This window comes from Vicugna pacos, chromosome 3 (assembly GCF_048564905.1).
Source record: "Vicugna pacos chromosome 3, VicPac4, whole genome shotgun sequence".
Lineage (NCBI taxonomy): Eukaryota > Metazoa > Chordata > Mammalia > Artiodactyla > Camelidae > Vicugna > Vicugna pacos.
Genome location: NC_132989.1, coordinates 50,792,839 through 50,815,875, shown reverse-complemented (window position 1 = coordinate 50,815,875; position 23,037 = coordinate 50,792,839). Strand labels below are relative to the sequence as shown.

The following is a 23,037-nucleotide window of genomic DNA, read 5'->3' as shown; positions in this document are numbered from 1 at the left end:
TCACACTGCTTTTGTTTTTAATTTAACAATGTACCCTGGGCACATTTCTAAGACAGCACACATAAAGCTCTTCTATTATTTGTAATGACTGCCTAGTATTCTGTTGTGCAGATGTATTATAGTTTATATATACTGTTCCCTTTTGGAGATGTTTAAGTTCTGAGTGTTTTGCTATTGGAACAATGCTGCAGTGAACTTTTCCACGTTAGAAATGTTTTATGTAACTGTGCATTACTATTGCAGGGTAGATTTCTAGAAATGGGATTTTGGGGTTATGGAGTGTTTAAACCTTAACAGATTCCACCAAATTACCCAACAAAACAGCTTTTCCAATTTACAGTTTATAGTGAATGAATAAGCCCCATATCCTTACCTGAACTAGACATTTTCTCACTTGAAACATTTTGCCCAGTGTTTGCATAAACCAAGGAACTCCTCTTACTGTTTCATTAAAAGGATTAGACTTAGCTGGAAGTTCTTAATAGAATTACCTCTAAAGTACATAGTCTACATCAGGATTTCTCAAAATCTGATCTGTGGGCTACCTGTGCCAGAATCTCCTTGAGGTGCTTTTTAAAATGAAAATTCCTGGTTCCACCCAGACCTGCTAAATCAAATGCACAAGAAGTAGAGGCAAGGCAGTGGTGTATTGGAGCTGGCTCACACTGATTCACAAGGGCCAATTGTTAATTTTCAGGTAGTTTGCGAGCTCATTTTTAACTGCAGCCATTGTTAAAAAGAAAGACAGTAAAGACTCAAAGATCATCATCTCCTAATCATTCTACATTTTGGTATTTTCTGTGCTCTTGAGGGTATTTATGTCTGTCTTATCTGTGTGGTGGAAGTTCTAAAAAATGATGTCTTAATGGCTCTTGTCTTTCCAACTCAGTGTTCAGTAATGTCACCTTGGCAGCTTGAAATCAACCACGGTGGGAAAATTTACACCATCGAAATTGACAAAGGCTACAAATCAGTGGTTCATAAATTACCTTGTTGGTTGTTTAAGTTTAAGAAAATGATCAAAAAGATGTTAGTAATACAGATTATTGTGAATAGCAAAAAAAATTTGAGGAAATATTCTTCCAGGGTTCAAAAACTGCTATGCAATACGGCAGAGATTTTGCTTACTTCATCAACGAGCAAGTGCAGTTCGGACGTGTATCTTTGTTGTTTCGATAAACAAGAACATCAACAAACATTCTTGTCTGAACTACACTCTTCAGTTACAACCATAGGTTGCCTAAGAAAAAATTCAGCAAAAATTAAGTAAAGAATTCTATAAAATTCGACTGGTTATATGGAATTTAAATAAAGGGCATTATATATTTTATTATTTTTTATAAATTGTGTCCTACACATCTTTATACTAATAGAACTATAATAAATGTTTATTTACACATACACACACATTTGTGTCAGAGAACCAGTGTGTTACCAGTGCACCACTGAGTCCAGGATTCTGAAATTTTAATGAGCTCCTCAGTTGATTTTTACACTAAGTTTGATGACTGAATCTCAGGTTTTCCTAGTATAGACTGAAGTTACTTCTACATCTTTTTTTTTTTTTCCTATACTGCAGGTGTGCAGTATAGGAAAGTCTCCTGGGGCTTAGGACATGAGCAGAACAATTTACATTTATCAAAAAAGTATGATTAACTCTCAATTCTCTTAAGAAAAGGGGAGCTTTGAAAGAAGAAAATGTATTTAATTACTATCTGGTTATTCTGGCACATTTTTATTTCACTAAGAAATTTTATGGACAGTTTATTTTTATTCTTAACTTTTTCACGAAATTTCTTGTTTGGATTTTAAAATGCTGTAGTAGTAGAAGCACTTACAATGCATATCTGACCTTCTTGGGCATCCTCCCTGTATATAGGGGTGCGCATGTTCCTATGGACACCTAACCTAGATAAACCTTTTGGAAGAATAAGCAAAAATAAGGTATATCCTTCCAATTTTTACATTTTTTATTTTTAAGTAGAATGTATGGAGTCACTGGCACTAGAAAGTAAGAAAAAAGGCAGAGACCACAACACCAACTCAGAGAGAAATGATTGACAAGAAGGCAATGTTCAACCTGCTTGAAATTCCATAGCCTCTTCAGCCTTTTCAGATAAAGGGAAGAGGTGGAAACGTGGCTGGAAAAGCATTGTTGAAAAGGAAACCATGACTTTTATTTTCTTTCCTTATGAAAAGAGTAAAAACCATAGATCTTATGTGTTGTGTACTAATCATTTTTAAAGCACTTGTTTTTGACACCTGAGGCTGAGGCTACAGGGTAATAGAAGGAGTACAGTGTGACTGGAAGGGACCACCTGGCCCAGCCCCGACACTTAGCGGAAATGGAAATCAATACTCAGAAAGGCTAAGTGACTTTCCTAAGGGGGTACAGCTACTAGTCCAATGGTATTAAAAATGAAAAGAATTTAATTTGTGTTGGATTTCTAGTTTGTAGCTTGTCAAAGTTCATGTCTGAACTATATAAAACAAATAATGCAGTCAGTACTTCCAGAAGTCCTTTGAATACTAGGAACGAAGAGAGATGAGCTCATTCACGCACAGTAGAATAAATATGAATGAAGATTGGAGCCGCTTACCTCATCTCATTTATGCCTTTTCATTCTGATGTATGAAGTAACCCACTTCCCTTACGTAGGGATATTTCTAAATCAGGTTGCTTGATAATCCCACTGATTTCAGAAGAATTATAATAGGATATTCTTCATGTTCTTCCCTAGCCTTCACTATACACAAGCAGCTCGTTCTGAGTCATGGGAATGACGTTAGGACTAATCAGTACCTCTCAAATGATCCAAAAGAAGCCTATTATCTTGCAGTATTTTTTGGCTCTTGCCAATCTCTTCACACAAATGTAAGCCCCCTGATTCTCTACCTTCTTGGATTTCAATTTTGTTAATCATCTTCAATTTGGAAGACTAATGGTCCTGATTCATCTCATTCATCCATGGGACACCTGCTTATTTTAATACCTAAATATGGTCATTAAGTATCAAGAATTACATTTTTATTCATTTGGTTTTGAGAAGATATGCAAAACACTGCAGTATTATTTTTTTAAAGAATATATTCAAAATGTTCTTTATCCCTTAAAATGTGTTTTTTAAGCAATTTAACTTTGTACAATATAATGTTTAGCCTAAGTGATGTCTTTTAGGGGAGGAAAAAAACCTTTCCCTAATACTATTTAGTTTTTCACATTTTGCCTTTATTTCCCAGTTGTTTTCAAGAAAACCTTATACTTTACCTTCATTTACCCCTTTGCAGTTCATGCTTTTTAAATTACTCATAATTATTAACTCCTTTTTTTGAAGCTGGTCAGGGATACATAGTTATCAACTAGTTAATTTTTAAAATTAGTAGCAGACAATATTTCAATTTTAACAAAAAAAAAAAAGGAGAAGAAATACAGTTACTTGCCTATGGGCTCGCATCAAAATTAGGAGGTACAAGGCATTTTTCCACATAGTCCCCACATACTCCATCCAGCTGGTTTCTGCACCATCCCTTGCTGCTCCCCTCGTGGCCTTGGCATGCTGATGTTTGCTTACTGTGTTGTAGGAATTCTGGTAAAAGATGGAAGTCATTAGATGGAAATGCTAAGATTTTTACACTCCATTTCCTATTTTCTGTTAATTCCTTTTTTAAAAGTTAGGGCTGTCTTACTTGTAAAATGCAAAAGATACCCTAAGTAAATACATGACCAAAAAGGTATTTGATAAAAACCTTTCAAATGTAACATTTAATGACATTTACAAAATACTCTGTTAGGAGAATAAAATCCAACCTGTTACCGAGTTCGGGTTTGACTGCACACTGCTCCAAAGCCAGTAATTTGAGAGGCAAGTGTGAATAGAAAGGAAAAGTGCTTTCATCAGAAAGCAAGCAATCTGGGGAGATGGTGGACTCCTATCCAGAGATCACCTCTGAAGATCCTGCTCAGCCATGAAAGTTTTTAAAGGGAAAAATGAGGGGAAGAATCTGAGTGAACCATGGAGGCAGGAGGTTGGGTTCTGCATCATTCTCCATTGTGTGCAGACTGGCGGACTCTTTCTTCAGGTGTTATCTTACCACGTGGTCTGCCTGCAGGATTGCTGAGGTGGCTGTTGAGGGTAGAGAGCTAATCATTCTTTAACTGCTTAATTCTTCATTCTTACTTCTTTTTATCTAGGAAAAGAATCAGCAGGTTAAACAAGGCATGGTGTGCATTCAGGAGGGCATAAGTCAGGAGTTAGTTTCAATTGCATAAGTGATCTCATTCCTGTAATTAGGTTCTTTTAAGGTTAGAGGTGGGGCAGAAATGAGCGAATAGGAAAGGGGCAAAAGAGCTGCTTTCAAACCTTCCCTTGGCCTGGAAGAGACCCTTCTAAGCTCCCTTTTTCTGCCACACTGAAACATTACCCTCCTCTTCATTCAATTTGGAAACCCTTCATTTCTTCTCATTCTCTATTAATTCTTCTTTTCTCCATCTTTGAAAACTTTTCAGTCTGTCTTCTTGAAGGGATGGATACCTCCCCTCCTCTACTTTTCTAGATCCATTTCTTTGCAAGTATTCCTGATCTTTGTTTCCCTGTCTTAAGTGTAGTGTTTCATCTGTAATAACAGGAAGGAGAATAAAATCTGGGCAGTAACTGCAAACTCTTCCAAACTGACCCTTTATCTTACAGTTTGAAGACTCACTTAAGGTCTGAAGGAATTTTGAGAGAGAGTTTGGGTCAGTGAGGGGTTTCAGTGTTTTTCCATACTACTTCTCAACTCAAGTGCTTTATGAATGTTACTTTATTAAACCTTCATACCATATTACAACATAAACATACTGAAAGAATGAAAATTAATGCTAAATCAAATATATGAGCTATAATATTCAAAGCCTATTTCCTAATTAATACCAAGGACTACATACATGCAAAATTATATGTAAACTAGATACTTTGGGTTTATTTTTTCATTGAAGAACCAAAATACAATGTTTTAAGTCAATAAAGATAATTGGGTTGGAAATATAGCCACTGATTTTAGGTTGAGCTCCAAAACACATATATCCCAATTAAATTATAGCTTTTACAGACAGTAAACTTCCTGTTTTCAAAACAAAGTAGGGTATTGTTGCCACTAGGTTACCCTCTCTTTGTTTATCAGTCATGAGCATTTGGAGGTTTCAGTTAAATAAATGGAGACCACATTATTGCACAAAGTAGTTGAGAATTCCAAAGTGGGATGAAAAGTAAACCTTTTATGTATATTTAAAAAAAACCCTCAAGGTGATTCAGAAATTCATAATAAAGCATTTTATATGAAAAATATCTTTGCTTTATATTTCAAAATGAATTTAAGTTTCTTTGATTAAAACTCTTAAAGTTCCTTCTCATTCCATTACTCATTCTGTCAAGTACCTACCCTGTGGTTCCTAGACTTTTGCAGGTACATTCTGCCTTGAGTGGGCAGAACAGACAGTAATTGAGAATGCAAAAGAAAATTTAGATTTTCATTTTAAGAATGAATATATATTAAAAACTGAGATATGGAAGTGAAAAGTGGTTGATAAGACTTTTCACTGAGAGAAAGAGGAAATAATAAAATATTTCTTAGTAACCAGGTATCATATTTAAAAACTGTCCAACCAAAGCTCACGAAGTTATAGTCGACAAGGTAGTTAGAGGCACCTGGTTTACCCAAAAGACAACTCCTTCAGAAAAACAAATGTTTAAATATGCTGTGTACATAAACATAAAGATTTAAAACTTAATGCCTCAGGATGGGGACCCAAGTGTAGGGTCTTTGCTTGATCTGGGTGCTGGTTACAGGAGTCTGTTCGTTTTTTTAATTTCCTGAAGCTGTATCTCCTGGTTCATGCACTTTTCTGTATATTATAGTTCAACGAAAAGTTCAAGAAACAGTCAATAACTTAAAAACTCCGTGCCATGTTTTTAAAAATTCTGTATTTACCTAAGATTGGGGGTTTTGTCTGTTAATTTTAATTTCTTAGAAGTGTGACCGTGGAGCATGCTCCTAATTCTGAGAGAAGTTGCAGCATAAATCATAAGCCTCACTGCAGATTCTTTTCCTTGCATTCATAAAAGATGGAAACAGGAAAGTGCTCTGACATTAGTCGTGCCGTAACATTCTCCACACACAGCGATTATAAAAGCTCCTTGGTGAGCCTGCCTGCCTGCCTGCCTGCCTGCCTGCCTTCCATTTGATCTCTTTTGGGAACAGCACAGGCCATCATTTGTGGAAGTCGTCTTCTTGCTGGATGGATAAATGCATTTTCTCTTCCTTGCCACGGGACAAATGGAAGCTAGTAATTTCTAGTCCCACAGCAGTGAATGTAAAATCAAAAGAGGCTAACTCACTGCAGTGACAACTTCAAAAGGAATTCTTTTTTGAAGATTTTTTTTTTTTGGTAGTGCTAGTTTACTTAGCACCGAAGCTTGTCTGCTAAGCCAGCTCTCAACAGCTTTCAGGCAAACCTCTGTGCAGTTTGTGTTGTGTGTTAACAGTGCCCCTATTTCAGTTATATTTACTAAGCAGATACACATTGGCCGTGACAACTTAAGGTGTTAGTGCTTTTTGAGTGGAGACTATTTTATATCAATGTATCTGGAGTGTCCTGATATGATGAAAATATGCTTTCAGGAATCTGAGTATTCTCTAGGAGAAATTTAGTGGCTGAGATTTTGTTTGGAGGAAACACTAACAAAAAAATTTAATATATGCATTTTCTGGTGAATTTGGAGAATCATCTTTTTACTGAGTTCCATACAGTGACTGTAGGACCTGCATTTATAATCCAGATGGTACCGAAAAGACAGTAAAGGAGCTGTGTCTTACCTTCATTCAAACCCTGGTTCCCTTCAATGTGCCGGGCCCAGAATGAACACAAGAAAAGATCCTAATCTTCCGTTCCCTCCGCAGTTTCCTATTTGCTTCTTAGGCTTGTGTCCATCTCTCTGCTGCTGCAGGGTTTTCGATGTGCAGAAACAGCCTTTTTGATATAACAACATAGCCCAGCTGTATAGAAATAATTTTTTTTAGAACAACATGGTCCAACTGACAAAACTGACAGCAATCTGTTCCGATGCTAAGGAAACCAACTGTGTCAGATCTGTTAAGAGATCTCACTCTCCACTCTCCTAAGGGATTTTCCAAGTAATTTTGACTCTGAAATTTTCCCTGACTTTTGAAATGAATCCCCAAGTAGTCTATTCTTGGTCACCTTGGAGCCATGATTTAATCTCATCATCTGTCCCATTCATTTAATGTTGTTCATTCAGAACAAAGAGCCATATGATAAAGACCAAGCCAGCTTAATAGTCAAACAGTTATTTCAATATCTATGTACATACATTATTGCAAAACTTTTGGTGTATATTATGATAGTCTTGATTCATTTTGTCTGTTTGTTCAAGACAGTAAGAAAGTCAGGAAGGTGGCCTTTAAATTATGTTCAGAACACTCTGAGAAGGTGGAAGGGTATGATACGGTTTACTGTTTGCTCACAAATTTTCTAAAATACATTTTAATTATTAAAGATGTTACTTCTTTGTTTTTCAGAAGGCTTCGCTATGTTTCCAGGCATGCTTTTTCAGTACTTCCATAAGGAAAGGATGCATCATCCAGAGCTGTGATTGGGATAGTATATAATGGGTGTGCTTTATCCTTCACCTTTATCTTCCAAGGAGAGTGCAATGAACTGAAATCCACTCTATAACTGGCTTTCTGAAGGACTTTTCCAATTAGTGGGATGCAGTTTATAACAATACATTGGTTCCCTCAGGATAGATGGTTAACCTTTTTTTCTTTTTTCCAATTGAAGCAGGAAACAACCAGGACATGAGCTCATGAAGTGTATCTCTTGAGGGAGACATTAGGAGAGACCAACAGACTTCTAAGGATCTAAGATGTAATAGGTTATTATCATGCATTACTCCACATACTTACTTGACTACTTAGCAATGAATCCAAGCAGGAACTGCAAGTTATTATTAGAAAAGCAAGCTAAATAGTTTGGAATGGATAACCTCATATCCCATGCATTTACCTCCCATTAAGAGAAATGAACTTCCTACTTAAGTGGATTTCCTTAAGTATCACTGGTTACTTATCCATTCTTGCTTAATTCCTTTGTCTTAGCTTCAGGACATTTCATAGATAAAATGTCTTGGAAGTCTCTAAGAAATAGAACCCTTTTTTAAAAGTAAATAATGTTTACTAAATACTAATATTCTAGAATTAGATTTGATACCCAGGCATGTCACCAGTTAGCTGAGTTACTTTGGCCACCACTCTTCATCTCTGTAGCCTCTTTTCCTGTCTATAAAGTGCAAGAACTGAGTTCCATCATATGCAGGGTCCCTTCCAATTCTGAAATTCTATGAGTCTGTATATTTGATGAAATACCTTGCACTGGTTATACATCTCGGCCTCAGCAGAAGAGAGCAATTTCTCAGAAAAGGGAAGCTGAGACCCTTGTGGAGCGGTCATCCAGTTTTCATCTTACTCAAGATTAGATTCTGATTGAATGCTATTTTCACGTTTCGTCTAGAGTCTGGAAACACTTGTTTCTTTCATTATCAGACTGTTTCAAAGTCTCACCACTCAACCACCGATACTGCAGTACTCTCCTATGCTGTGAGGTGCTTCTAAGGCATTATTAGACTTTATTTTACATTTCTTTTTAAAACATGATTCTTTTAACTTTTTCACTGTTAATATCTTCATCATTACATTACAAAAGCTTCTGGTACATACATGACATTATAATCGAACGTAATGGCATAAAATGAAATTTGCCTCCCAGTGTCATCTGATGCCTATCTATTGAATGACGTTTCATCACCACATCTTGAAATTCATTAGGCTAAAACCATTTCTTACTGAAAGAGAACAACAATCATGAAAGATCCCTTTGACAGAGATGACTTGGGTTCAGTAAATACAGAACATGAATAGCTAAAAGTCAAGTGTTCCAGAGTACCTTGGAGAGAGAGTGTACCTATAGCTCAATCCAGTAAAAGAGAGCACACTTCACCTTGGAATAAGAAGATTAAAATAAAATAAATAAGATACCGAGAAAGAACTGCTTTCAGGATTTTTGCATGATGATAGCTATACAGGATAAATATAAATTGAAAGCACAATTTTAGTCTCAATGTAAAAATTGCCTCACTCTTTTTTTCTACAAACATAGAACCCTGTTGTACTAACTTCTAGCCCAGAACTCAAAAGAAAGCAGGGTGTCTTGAGTCTGGTCAAGAGGAGATTTATTACTAAAAGTCATGGAAGGACCTTGAAACATGGCATTATCAACTTCTTCAAGGTCCTATGGTCCCTAATCCAAAATTTTAATTTTAGCCAGACCATAATATTTTTGTCTTAACTGAAATTTCTTTCACTGATGATTCTGTTCCATGTCTACCTAGTTCAGATCCTTCTGAATCAGCATTTCTGTTCCCATTTTGAGAATATCTATTCTGTGCAATGTCTTTAATATACCATTTCAATTCTAATTCCTTTTTTTAACCAGCTCCTTATTCATTTAATATTCTCATGTTTTCCCCTTTCTCCTATTTCTGTTACTAAGTTGGAGAAATTTGATATGCTTCAGTTTCTTCAATTAAAGCAATTCCTGACCTATAACTATGAAAACATATTTCTTAAAAGTAAAATATTTCTTAAAAGTAAAATATTTCATGTGCTGAAAATTTTTGGAATCTACCCATGAAAAGAATAATGATAATAATAACTAATATGTATTGATTTTCCCCATGCTCCAAATAGAGTGCCACATTCTTTACATAGATTGTCTCATTTATAGGCTGGAATTTTTTAGTGGTATCAATAGTGATCACAAGTACTAATCCATCAGCTATTGAATAGGTAGCCTTCTAGATCCTACTGATTTTAAACGAAGGAACTCAGCGAACACCTGATTGAAAACTGGTGATCTTCTTAGGGCACTATGGTCAAATGACATATACAGATTAATTCCGAACTTTCCACCCAACAAGTGTTACATATTATATATTGGAAATGTACAATATTTATATAGAAGTATAAATCAGGGGAATAGTCCTCACTTCCTGTTCTACCTTTGATTTGGACAAATTCATTTTCCTATGATTTCATTTTAGTTATTTCACTCATTACTGTCTCATCTTTATTTAAGCTGCAAGATTCCATTTCTCTGGTCTTCTGCCCTGTATGAATTTTTCCATCTATTTCCGCCCCTCTCTTCTGTTTACTTTCATTCTAGTCACAGAATCAGTCTTTTCAACTAGCTTTTTCAGCTGGTGTCTGATTTTGATCCTCTGAGTTCATTTTCTGTACATTTCTTAACTGTCTCAGTTCTGATTTCGTTTTTTCATCTTATGTGGTCAAATATTAGCAGAAGCACTGATGTATTTCTTTATGATAATAAGCCTTTAAAGTGCCATCCATTTTAAGAGACAGTTTTCATTTATAGCCTGGTGAATTAAAATGAATTAATTCTTATGAGGGTTCATATCTTGTGGCTGAAGCACTGTGTTACAACAGAAGGGCAAGCAAAGTCAGAGCACACTGGAAATCATCCCTAAAATATGCAAGACCAGCTGAAGTTTCTGAGTTCCCCAGCAGTAAGATCAGCGTGGAGGTTATGGAAATAATAATGCATCACCGTGGCAAGGCTCATGTTGGAGTTAAAAGGTCATAATCTTCACACCAAACACTAGGCTGAAATATGCTTCTCTCCAAAGCTGCCACTTGCTATGGGAGTAGCTGTGGACCCAGGAGCCCTCCAGGCCTCCAGACAGCTCCCTTGTTCAAGGGAGTTCAAGTTGCTCCCGCTGGGACTTCTCACCTTGTGTATATGCAAACGCATGGACTCTTCAGGTCAAACTGTAGAAAGTCAGACTAGAAGAAATCACAACCATTTACAATGATAAAATTTGATTTTTGCAGTAATGAATATTTGAAATAGCAATTGACTCTAACAATGTCTAAAATGTATATAAATATGCTTTATAAGTGTACTCTTCTCTTTATGGTAACTCCTAGAATTTTGTACAACTAAACTATCATTGTTAAAATGTTTATTTATCCACTGCTGAATAACAGAATTTCCTAAAGTCACACACTTAGTATTATACTGCTGTCACCCCATGGATAAATAATGATGAAAATCTATTAAGTGTTATTCATAATTTAAAGCATAGTATCTACACGCTCACACGCTCACATACACACACACACACACATACAGCATAGCTTTTAGAAATGCCCTGTTTCTTGCTGATTCAGTGGATCAGATAGACCAGATAAATTTGATGTAAACAAATTATTTCATCTGTGGCTCAGAAACTCTATTTAGTGTGGTTTTTAATTGTATCTCTTTACTAATTTTCCTTCTGCATATTTTGATTTCTGAAGCCTTTTGTAAAACAGGCAAGATTTTCACCTTTAATCTTTGTATGTTCACCAGCCCTCTACCCATGTAAGATTTATATTCTCTAAGACAAAACTTAGCCTGTAAAATCCAGTTTTCCCTGAAGTCATTTTGTTAAAATATCAGAAGTTCAGTATATTTTTCTACAGAATGTGTTAAGCCTCTCATATTACTACTTGACTTTCCTTCTAATTTGTTATTATTGTGTGATAGCCTTGACTTTCTTACAGAATATGGCATGTAATTGAGAAACATGTAGAATCAAAAGGAAACCTGGTACTTTATCTTTGCACTGGAGTGGTGAGACTGTGGTTCACTTTTAAAACTCCATAGGGAAACAAACAGACAACAATTATATAGCAATTGATATTATTTAATTTGGGGAAAAAAACTTTGATATGTGCTTAGAAAATGTCTTCAAATTAAAATTTGGTTTTGACTTATTTTCATTCTTTTCTACTCAATTTAGACAATTCTAATAAAGAACATTATCTAACAGGAAGATCCACTGTTACTGGCAATAGCTTATGTGTTACTATTAGTAACATTCCTGCTACTCTTAATTTGGTGACACATTTCAGCTTTAATGATAAACTTCTTTAATAGTTCCTGAAATGTGTTAACTAATTTATTAATTTCTTCCATTTAATTTTTTTAAGTCATGGTAAAGAATATCAGCCAAGTTGGGTATCAAAATGTGATTCACTGGATTCTTTCAATGCAGAGATGTAATGTAAAACCAAGAGACAATTCTTATTGTACACTGACCCTTTTGCTTGGATGGATGTTGTGGGGGTGGCAGAAAACTCTCACCCAGTATTACTAATCAAAATTTTAAAATTACAAAGTCCAACACTCAGTAACCTGTAAGTGCCAGGTAATGTGCTAGATGGACACCTTGTATGATCCTGTCCTCCACTGCTTAAAATCTGCCACTGGCTTCTTTGCAGACAAAAAATAAAACCCAGACTCTTTGAACAGACTCTTCATGGCCCAAAAGAATCCAGCCTCTTGACCACGCTATCCTCCCTGGACCACAGTAGATAAATCAGTTACCCAGTGTCATATTGTCCTGTTGAATTCACTGTGTGACATTATCATGTTTATGTATTTGATGTTTTCTTTTTCCTTGTCCCTCCTTCCTCTCCACTCCCGTTAAGAGCATAAGCACCATGAGAGCAGGAAATTTGAACATTCTCTTTTTCATTGTATCTATTGTGGAGAACAGTGCCTGAAGATATATAGCAATTGCTCAATAAATATTAACTGAATGAATGGATGATTAACATTTCTCAGAATAATCTTAGAAGACAGATATGATGTTTTTTATACACAGGGGAAATGTTTTCTGAAAACAAGTTAATTTGGTCAATCTCTGGAATTTAAATTTCATTTGGTACAAATGAATGGTATACTTTCCACCATTCTCTTTTGATCAGTGGAGATATTTAGATAATTCTGGGTGAATTCAATTACTAATCATTTTGAAAGTAGTACAGACAAGGCATGTTTACTAAATCTCATGCAGTGTATTTAGGAAAACTTGTTCTCAAATATAAACATTTTTAAGTAAATTAAAAAATAATACTCAAGTGTCCTTTTTATATTTAAAAGCATAGGCAAAAATTCAGATAAATCTGTTATTTATTATTTTTGTTATTATTTTCTTCTCATCTATTTTAAATTCAATTGAAATTTTAAAAACAAAGAACTCACTGAAATTATTATGAAAACAGGATCTCACTGAAATTGATTTAGGACATTGGATAAAGATCCCTTTGTAGAATAACAAAAACAAAAAGCCAGCTGCTTAAATATAAAATGTTTATCATTGACTTGATTTGTGTAGTGTTTTTGTTAAGATCAAGCTTAATACTATACAGAGAAATCTCCTGTGTGTTTTATTACCAAAATATTACATATGATTTGTTATACTTTCAAAATGCTTATCTTGTTAGTCAAGTTACCTGTTATTATATATTTTTATATGAAGCTACCTTTGCTTTTCTCATGAGAACTACAGCTAAAAGAAAGAAATTTCCTTAAAAAGATCATTCCATGTTCTGTTATTTATTAGCACACTTCTTTATTTCTAATATAAATATCAATATTGCATACATACATACAGTAGTTCTTTATATTAAAATCAACTCTTAGAATTAAGATAAAGTTTTATAATGACTTAGAATAAAATGTGAAGTAGAAAGAATTTAACATATACAGGGATGGAAGGAATGAGTAAGTCTGAGTTACTGTGCATGGGCTGTAAGGTAAAGGATCAGCAAGTTCAACAGAGATAAGAATTGGGATAAGTGATTTAATTGTTTACCTTATTTCTACATGGGGAAGGCAAAGGAAAAAAAAAAAGAGAGAGGATTTTAGGAGGTCTCTGAAGTGTCCTTGGCAAAGATGCAGAAATGCTCAGAGGCTTTGCACTGAAGTTAGGGTATAAAAAAATGAACATCAGGTTCCTGTTTAGAAGGTTGGAATGAGTGAGGCTTAGAAACCAAATAAGGTGATTCCTGTACATAAATCTGAGGCTTTATAGACTTTAAAGATGGTAATACCTTGAAAGGCCAAATGATGGGCTACATCAGTGTCTGAAAAGTAGGAAAGCTAGTTGTTTGGAGCCCCATGGAACAAACAATTCAGTTCCCAGAATTTTTAAGGATGTTTCAGCAATACAGATAATGCATAAACAGTTGCAACCACTTTCTTCTATGAGCTTATGACTAATATTTAGTATGTCTGCAGGGAAGCAGATAACTGGTCAGTTTGATGCATCAAGGAAAAAACCCACAGACTGCTTAAAGTGATAGTTTTGTTGTTGCTGGGTGACACACTGGAAAATAAATGAGCTCATGAGTATGAAAGCACTCTGTGAACTATAAAATACCATACAAGTGAAATAGATAGGGTTTTTTTTTTATATTGAGTTACGATTAAAATTTGTTAGTTTGAAATCCGTTTTTCACATTTCGCTATTTAAGATGTGTATTTTGTATGTGTGTTTTCAGATAATCACAAGGACTGTTCTGGTGTTTCCTTGCACCTCACACGCCTGCCGTAAGTACTTCCAGCTATCCTAGCTGGGTGACAACTTTAAGATCTTCAAGAGCTTAAAAGTGGGAAATCCACTATGTTAGTTATCTACTTCTGTATAACAAGTTATTGAAACTTAGTGGTTTAAAACAACAAATATTTATGGTCTCAGTTTCCTGTGGCTCAGGAGTCTGGGCACAGCTTAGCTGGATGCTGGGGTTGGCAGACCCACACAAAGGCTGCAATCAAAGTTGGCCAGCGGTTCAGCCATTTGGGGTCTCAACCGAAGAGGTTTCACTTCCAAGATCACTCCATGGCTATAGACGGTATTCAGTTCCTTGCTGGCTGTGGGCTATAGACGGTATTCAGTTCCTTTCTTCTCCATGTGGGCTCCAAACAGGACAGCTCACATGGCAGCTGGCCTCCATCACAGCCAGCAAGGGAGAAAGCAAGAGAGGGTGTGCAAGACAGAAGCCAGGGTCGTTTTGTAACCTCATCTCAGAAGTTACTGAATATAATATATAAGTCTGATAAAGGAAGAAAATAGTTGCTACAAATCTTCATACTCTGACTCCAACAGAGAAAACAAATGAAGTCACTGTTGCCATATTCTATTTGTTAGAAATAACAAATTACTAGATCCGGTTACCAGGTCCAGTCTACACTCAAGGGAAGAGGCTTAGACAAGGGCATGAGTGTCAGAGCTGGGAGTCACTGTGGGCTGTGTAGGTCAGGGTTGTCCAGAGAAACTGAGCCAATAGAATGTATGAGAGAGGCAAAGAGAAAGAGAAATTGAGATTTACTTTAAGGAATTGGCTCACATGATTGTGTGGGCTGGCAAGTCTGAAATCTTCAAGGCAGGCTGGCTGGCGGAAAATTCTGGCAGGAGCCAATTTATTGCAGTCTTGGGTCCAAAGGCAGTCTGGAGGCAGAATTCCTTCCTCTTCCCGGGACCTCAGCCTTTTCTCTTAAGAGACCCACCCATGTTGTGTCCCATAATCTGCTTTACTCAAAGTCAGTGATTTAAATATTAATTACATCTAAAAAATACCTTTACAGCAACATCTGGACTAGTGCTTGACCAAACAGCTGGACACTATAGCCTAGCCAAGTTGACATACACAATTAACCATCACAGGAGCCATTTAGAGACTGCCTTCCACATATACAATGCCATGAAAATGTGTATTCAGCTGTTTGCCCAAGAAAATAACTTATTCTTAAGAAAAAATATATGTTCTACCTCTTTCCATATTATTTAATTTTCACATGAGTCATATTTTATAGACCAACATATTGAGGTTTATCTTATTTTTCCAAGGCAATAGTTTTGACTTTCCAAGTCGTTAAGATAAATATCACTGTTTTCTACAGACAGCCTTTAATTGCTGGCATGTACCTTATGATGTCTGTTGACACTGTTATACCAGCAGGAGAGAAAGGTGAGTAATGATCTTTTAGAATTTATCATGACCTCATTACCTAACCTTTAAGAAAGGATTTACAGTGTATTTTTTATAAACTTTTGAAATGACCAATATTTTTGAGTCCCTGAAAAACAAACCAGTTCTTTATTATCCTTGGATTTGAAATAGATAGTTGTATTATTCTAAGCCAGTATTATTAATTATTAATTATTTTCCATTTTTTGTTGAAATGTTAAGAATTGAGGCCTGGGGGTAGGTAGAGGGTTATATAAATTAAAGAATAAATCTTGAGCATTTTACAAATTAATCATCCATTCTTTAGATGCCCAAAACAAACTTCATATCATACTATGGCATAAACTACTGCGGAGAATATCAGTTCAGAATCAAATGCCAGCAAATCCAATACTGGCTTGTTTTTGAATGTAGATTTACTGGGTTTATTTCTCCTTTTGTCAAATGGGGATGATAATAGCTGATTTCTCCTAGACTTACAAAGAGCTATTAGAATAAGTATAACATTATTTATCAGTGTATCTTATCCTCTGATGAAAAGTGTCATATTAAATATTAGTCACTTGTTTTTGCTGGGAATCTTTTAAAATTAATGACAAGTATGGTCTCATTACTTTTCGTTCCCTTATTTTAAAAGACATGTTTATTGAATAGCTACTATATATTAGACTGTAAAGAAGAAAAAGCGTTTATGTTTCCTTCTCAAAAGGAACTGACAATCTGGTTATCTTAGATGTTTGCAATCAGTTTTTCAAAAATCCTTCTGTTATAAAAATAAAAACCAATGTTTAAGCTTTTTCAACTGCAGAAATTTCATTATAAAGGTATCAAATTAAGCCTGTGTTTTCACTGACAGGGTATGTTGACTTGGCCTAGTCATTTTGTTTATGAGTGAAATAAAATGTGAGATCAAGGGGTTCTTAACTCAGTGAAGTAGCTGGCGCATAAGTCTTAATGTCTGCTGAGTATGTGGGTGCGTGTTTACCCCATAAGAAAACCCCTGAGCCTCTCTACTGGTGAGTATTCTATGTGTGCTTTCAGATAAGGATAATGATTTTTTTCCAGTTGAGTAGTGACTTTTTTTGTGTTTTCATTTGTAACAGTGGTGAATTCTGACATTTCATGCCATTATAAAAAATATCCAATGCATGTGTTTGCCTACAGAGTTCACACTCATCATTTAGGTAAGAACTTTAAACTACATGTTAAGTTACAAATATTTAGTATTGTGCTTGCTAATGTTACAAATGTAAAATGTAAATTATATTTGACCTTAAATCTGTTTCAGTGAATGAGATTTTATGCTGTATCTTGAAATTCTGTATGTTTTCTCATCACATTATTTTTATTAGAATAACTAGCATTTGGGGTTCTGAAAATATTCAGATTTTATCTTGAAATAAGAGAAAATCATGTCCTTTATTTTTCTAATACCTTATTACATTATATAATTATAATTTATGTTCACTACAGGTAAGGTAGTGAGTGGATACAGAGTAAGAAATGGACAATGGACACTGATTGGACGCCAGAGCCCCCAGCTGCCACAGGTGTGTAGAATCTAGCACAATTTTGAGAGAAAAAATATTAATCAGCAGATAAGTAATTTTTAAAACCTTCATAGAGCTCTTGTGAATTTCTCTAGAATCTAAACATCTCCAAGTCTACCTTTACTGTATGTCTTAGCTGTGTATAATCTCCTTTTTCCCAACTTCCAACTTGGGTTCCTTATCAGTTCTCTTAATGTTTCTAAACATGGTAGTGAAGTGTGTGTGTGTGTGTGTGTGTGTGTGTGTGTGTGTCTGTGTCTCTATGTTCATCCTCTCTACTCGGGGTGCTCTAAGACTCTCATTATTAAAGCATGGGGCTCTGGTTTTATTGATAATTTTAATGAATCATTGTATTTGTCTTCTTGGCAGGCTTTCTACCCAGTGGAACATCCAGTAGATGTTAGTTTTGGTGACATACTGGCAGCAAGATGTGTATTCACTGGTGAAGGAAGGACAGAAGCCACACACATTGGGTATGATTTTGCAAATCCCATTATTTAAAAAGATTTTATTAGGACAAGGTGTGATTATAGGTAACAGTTATCTTCATGAGTGAATTGCACGTTTTTCCCAATTATGAACAATTACAACAAATTATAGCATTTTATCATTTTGGAACTGATTGATTTGCATAAACTCCAGAACATGTGTTTGTTTTTTCTTGCTTCCTTTCTTCCTGTTTATTCAAAACCTTCAGTATCACACCTCTACATATTATAGTTGCCACAGGAGTGTATATTACTTCCTATTCTTCTTAATGAAGAAACATGTAATTATTATATATTTTTTTCTCGTGTCCTTTTGCTCTGTGTTCAAATTCAGGCAAGTATATAGGTTTTACATATAGGTAGTGCCCATTAATTACTCTGAACCCTGACTTTTCCTACCTGTTAAAACTTTCATGTATTCATTGTTTTCTAGATGAGAAACCAAATGAGAATAATACTATGCAATTCTTTTTCAATAAGAGAATGTCAGACTTAATTTTCAAAATACTGAGCCTCTTTGAAATAAGTCTGTTTTATAACGCTACAATTTTCAAGGCACTGTGAACTCTTTCAGAAGAAAGGTTTGCCTAAATTAAAAACGAAAGATAAAGTGTCTTACCATGTCTTTTTGTTAGAAAAGAACCAAGGAGACTCCTTTCCAAGTTAAACTAGGTTATAAAATATTTACCAATGCCACCTAGAAGATGGAGCTTTAAACCATTTATCTTTTGATCAAAGAGAAGTTACAGAAAGTAGGCATCTGAAAATATGCATTAGATGCACAGATGATTCTTATGATGACAACACTAGCTGTTGGTCGTCAGGGGAAACAGAAAAGGTACTGATGCAGGTAAAAGAGAAAAAAAGCATTCAAGATTGTGAAAGAGGATCCTTTTCAGCACATTCTATGTATTAGTTTACAAGTTCAAGGGTAGAATATGTAGAATTCTCTTGTTTAGAGGTCCCTTTACAATTTGGGAGGGGTTGTAACTGGCCAGATTCTATCCTTTGAGTATCCTCTGTGAGACAATACCAGCCATAGAAATTAATGACTTGTTACAGTACCAGGATGGGAGGCCAAGGTGATCTCTGGAGGCCTCTTTCAATTTCATGGGTCTAGAATAATTCTAGTCTTTTTTAAAATGAGCATTTTGCTTTAAAATAATACCCTAAAATGACTGTAACAATCTATATTTTTGTAAATCTCATGTGAGCTAAAGGAAATACCATTTTGGAATAGAAACGAAATAGAAAGAAATGATAGGAAATTAAATGATTGGGTGAGTCCATATTCTGAATAGTTAATTTATACTAAGGAAGCAATTTTCTCCAACATAATGAGACACTGAGACAGTTTTGAATACATTTTAAATATGAATAAAATCCTCATAATAATGCAAAACATTCCTATAGCACTTAATTCGCTTTTTAGTTTTAGGAGGGTCATAGCAACAATGCATCTGTTTTGTAAAATAACAATGTCACATCCATTGGGTACTATAGAATCGCAGTTGAGAATGTAACCAGTAAAAAGAAAAAAACTAATATTTGTATGAGGTCTGTTCAATTAAAGGATGCTCTGTAAATCTTTTCTCTCTTCTCCGTTTCCACCTTACCCCCAACCCACATACACAAACATGTATTCCCACGGGCACAGATTTGAACAGAGTATGAAGTGGACTTAGATACAAATCCCACTTATCCAAAGGTTATCTGGGGCCAGAAGATGCCCCTTCCATGCACTGCAAGAATTATGGGCTTCAAGTTTTTAACCTTCTTATTCTGCAGCCACCTGGAAACTAGGTTTTACAGGAAAATTTTTCCATCAGTGGCCTAGTAGGAAGATTTTGAGTTGAGTGATTCTTCTACCCAATCCTAGCTTTTCTCTGTATTAAGCTAGAAATTTTAGTACCAGAGAAAACTTAGCTTAGATAGGAAAATCATATTTAACTAACAAAAAACTTAACTTAAAAAATTAGGGACTGATTTTCCCATACCAGGAATTTACCTCAAAATATAACCATTAAAAAACAGATAGATTTGAGACAAGATATATTAATAAATGTACTTAATGGTAGCATTTTTAGTCCAGGTATATTTCTTTTTAAATAGCAAATATGAGTAATATATCTTAGACAAAGTTGAACCAATGTATATATTGACAATATAGTACTAATTAATCTACAAATAAGTAATATTTTATGCCTGACTACATTACATATTTTATATTCAGCATGACACTTCTCTAAATTCATTTCAAATGTTTAGTCAAGTTTAAACAACAACAAAAAGAATTTAATTAAGTCAGCCAATCAAGCTAATTAACCCAGCTAATTTACCTAAAAGTGTATATGATAAAATTCAGAATTAATTCTTGAGAATTGATTGATAATACTTACCTATTTGGTCAATTTTTTTGGTCATATTTTTCATTTAGAACTAGTTATTTCATGTACATATGGGAATGGTCTAAAAAGTATTCATAGTTACCAAACACAACACTTTAATCAGCATTTAAAGTGTATTATATGCAAAGATAAGGTTATATGATCAGTTACTCCTTAATGTGTAAGTTTTAAAGCACCATGAAACCTCTTAAGAAACAATTCAAAGTTTTGTAAAATAACTTCTTGAAAGTTTTCATATTTCTTTCCAAAATTAGCCTCGCCTATCATTGGTTATTTTCAAGCCTAGCATCTATTGAGTGTAAAGGGCAGGGACTAGGGGCGAGGGCATCACCAAGGTGGAGAATCACCTTCTGAAACATAGTCATCTTGTGCCACAATATTGGGGTCTTTTAAATGATACATTTCAAAATACTTACGCTTTCTTAAATGTTTATTATATATCTTTATAATATGAAATGATATATTTTGTATAAAAACCCTGATAGACCATAAATAGATAGGTAGAGAGATGAAAGATAGATAAACAGATATAAATATTTCTCACAAGTACAGTACATCGTTTGAGTTTGTAAAATTGACCTGACTCAGCAGTATGATATATTAGGGGTAATAGGTTATGCTGTAATATGTCGTAAACATTTATTAAGATAGATTATTCATTCTTCCTCATTCAACATATATTTACTGAGGGCATTATCATATTCAGACTCACCACACTTTGTCAGATTTAAAGCTAGCTAGTATAAGAGTAGGAGTTATCACTCAAGCTCTTTATTATGCATGAAGATGAAAGAAATGCACCACTGTGATTTGGGAATATAGGGGATGCCAGCAGTCATCATTTAGGGAGTCACACTGGTGTTAGGAAATGTTTAAAGGGCCATTCAGTGGAGCCAGGACAGGAGTATGAACACAATCTCTGTCCATACTTTCTCATGTTAATAATTATTAGATTGACAGAGTTGAATTGCTTACGTTGTTTTTATGTATGGAAAATAAGGGTAAATATGTCAGAATTCTGCCTTAGGAACACAGAAAGCAGTTTGGTTTAAAGTCAGGGTTTTGTGTTTTTTTTTGGTTTTTTTTTTTTTTTGAGTGAAAGAAAAATGGATGTGGAAAAAGACAGGCAAGCCGTGTTTTTGACATGAAGGGTAATTTGAATCCTAACATGTTTAGGATATGATAGTTTCTCTGTCAGATCGGAGCTCAGAGTTACCGTGACTACAAGTTCAATTATAGATGGAAAGGAATGAAGTATGACTCTTTTCTTTTTCTTCAGCTCTTCAATGACATTTTCTTTGTGGTAGCAAAGATTTTTAAGTTATTTGGTGAGCTCAGTATTGTACCATAGAATCGGTACCTTAAATGACCTGTATTGGTGAGCTGATCAGGCTGCCTCACAAAATCACATGTGCTTACAGATGAGCATGGACATGACGTTCCCAACCAGATAAAACATAGAGGGATCTAGCCGTAGATTATTTACAAGTTTCATTTACAATTCTATAAATTTATTTAACTTTTTCCTTTCATTTATTTGGAAAGCTTCCAGTTTGCTTTCCTTTCTGCACAATGAGTCAAGATTTTCTAAGCTGGGGGGGCCACATCTTAAATTCCTTTTCCCTCATTCCTCTCTCTTGATCTATACCTTTTGCTTCATTTTGTGTCAGGGAGGGTGAATAATATGGTGGGAGGCTCTGGCTTATTACTTTGGCTCCAGCCATTCCTTTCATAGCACATCATTTTCTGACCAAATCCCTGGCTGCTAAAATGTAATTCTTGGTTCTTGGCAATGGTGTTTTGACCCATTAGTAGTGAACAGGTGTTTGTTTGGGGTTGCTCTTCACTCCTTGCTTGTATTTCATGGGAGAGGCAGTTACACTGACACAGGTATCAGATTCGGGGAGTGAAAAGCCAAATTGTTTTAAAAGCATAAACAGAGTTCCTGTGGTAGGGGCTCATTCCTCTGACCGTCCCCCCCCCCCCCCCCCCCGCCCCCGGGCTCTGCATTTTCAGAGCTTAGAGAAACCACATCCCTGTTTGGAAAAGATTTTTTTTCTTCCCTTGCTGATGTCATCACTGTTGCTATGGAGAGGAAGTGAGTGCTGCATTATATTGCTGGAAAAAACCAACACTGACATATTTCTGTACAGCAAGTAGTCCACTTCATAGCTTGTTTTTTTTATTAGTAGAGGCTTGCTAAAAATTGTCAGAATATCAAAAAGGAAATGTTCCTTTGTCCAAACTACCTTGCTGTAAAAATTTTGTGAAGGTGTACCTAAATATTTCCTTCCTAGTAATAGTGACTAGAATAAAATATAGAGTAACCCATGTGAATTGAGGAAGAAGAAAACATGTTTTATGAACTATTAGACATAATTTGTATTGTTTGGAATTTTTTTCTTGGAAATGACCATCGTACTCCTTTAAAATCTATTTTTAACATTGCTTCATTCCTCTGCACAGCACTGCCGCACTCAGGTCTGAGCCCTTAGAAAAGATTAGGCCTGATGTCATTTTGTAACATCCCTGAGGCATTCTCTCTCCCTGCTGTAGAAGCCAGGGTGCCAAGTCAGATATCAGAGATGCATACAGTATCAACACATGATTCTTGATTTATCTCACCCTGAGGAACAAAGCAGTTACCAAAAACAAGATCCC

At 35.2% G+C, this 23,037-nt stretch overlaps 1 protein-coding gene across 12 annotated transcripts in view; it reads left to right on the top strand.

Annotated features, from left to right (window-relative positions):
• PAM (peptidylglycine alpha-amidating monooxygenase) overlaps window positions 1-23,037 on the top strand; it is a 255,430-nt gene that overhangs the window by 174,122 nt on the left and 58,271 nt on the right. For all 12 annotated transcript variants that reach the window (XM_072958329.1, XM_072958328.1, XM_072958327.1 and 9 more), the window contains 5 exons: window positions 14,464-14,512; window positions 15,863-15,930; window positions 17,034-17,114; window positions 17,404-17,480; window positions 17,850-17,953. In XM_072958329.1, coding sequence (XP_072814430.1) covers window positions 14,464-14,512; window positions 15,863-15,930; window positions 17,034-17,114; window positions 17,404-17,480; window positions 17,850-17,953 — 379 coding nt within the window. The remainder of the gene's footprint in view (window positions 1-14,463; window positions 14,513-15,862; window positions 15,931-17,033; window positions 17,115-17,403; window positions 17,481-17,849; window positions 17,954-23,037) is intronic.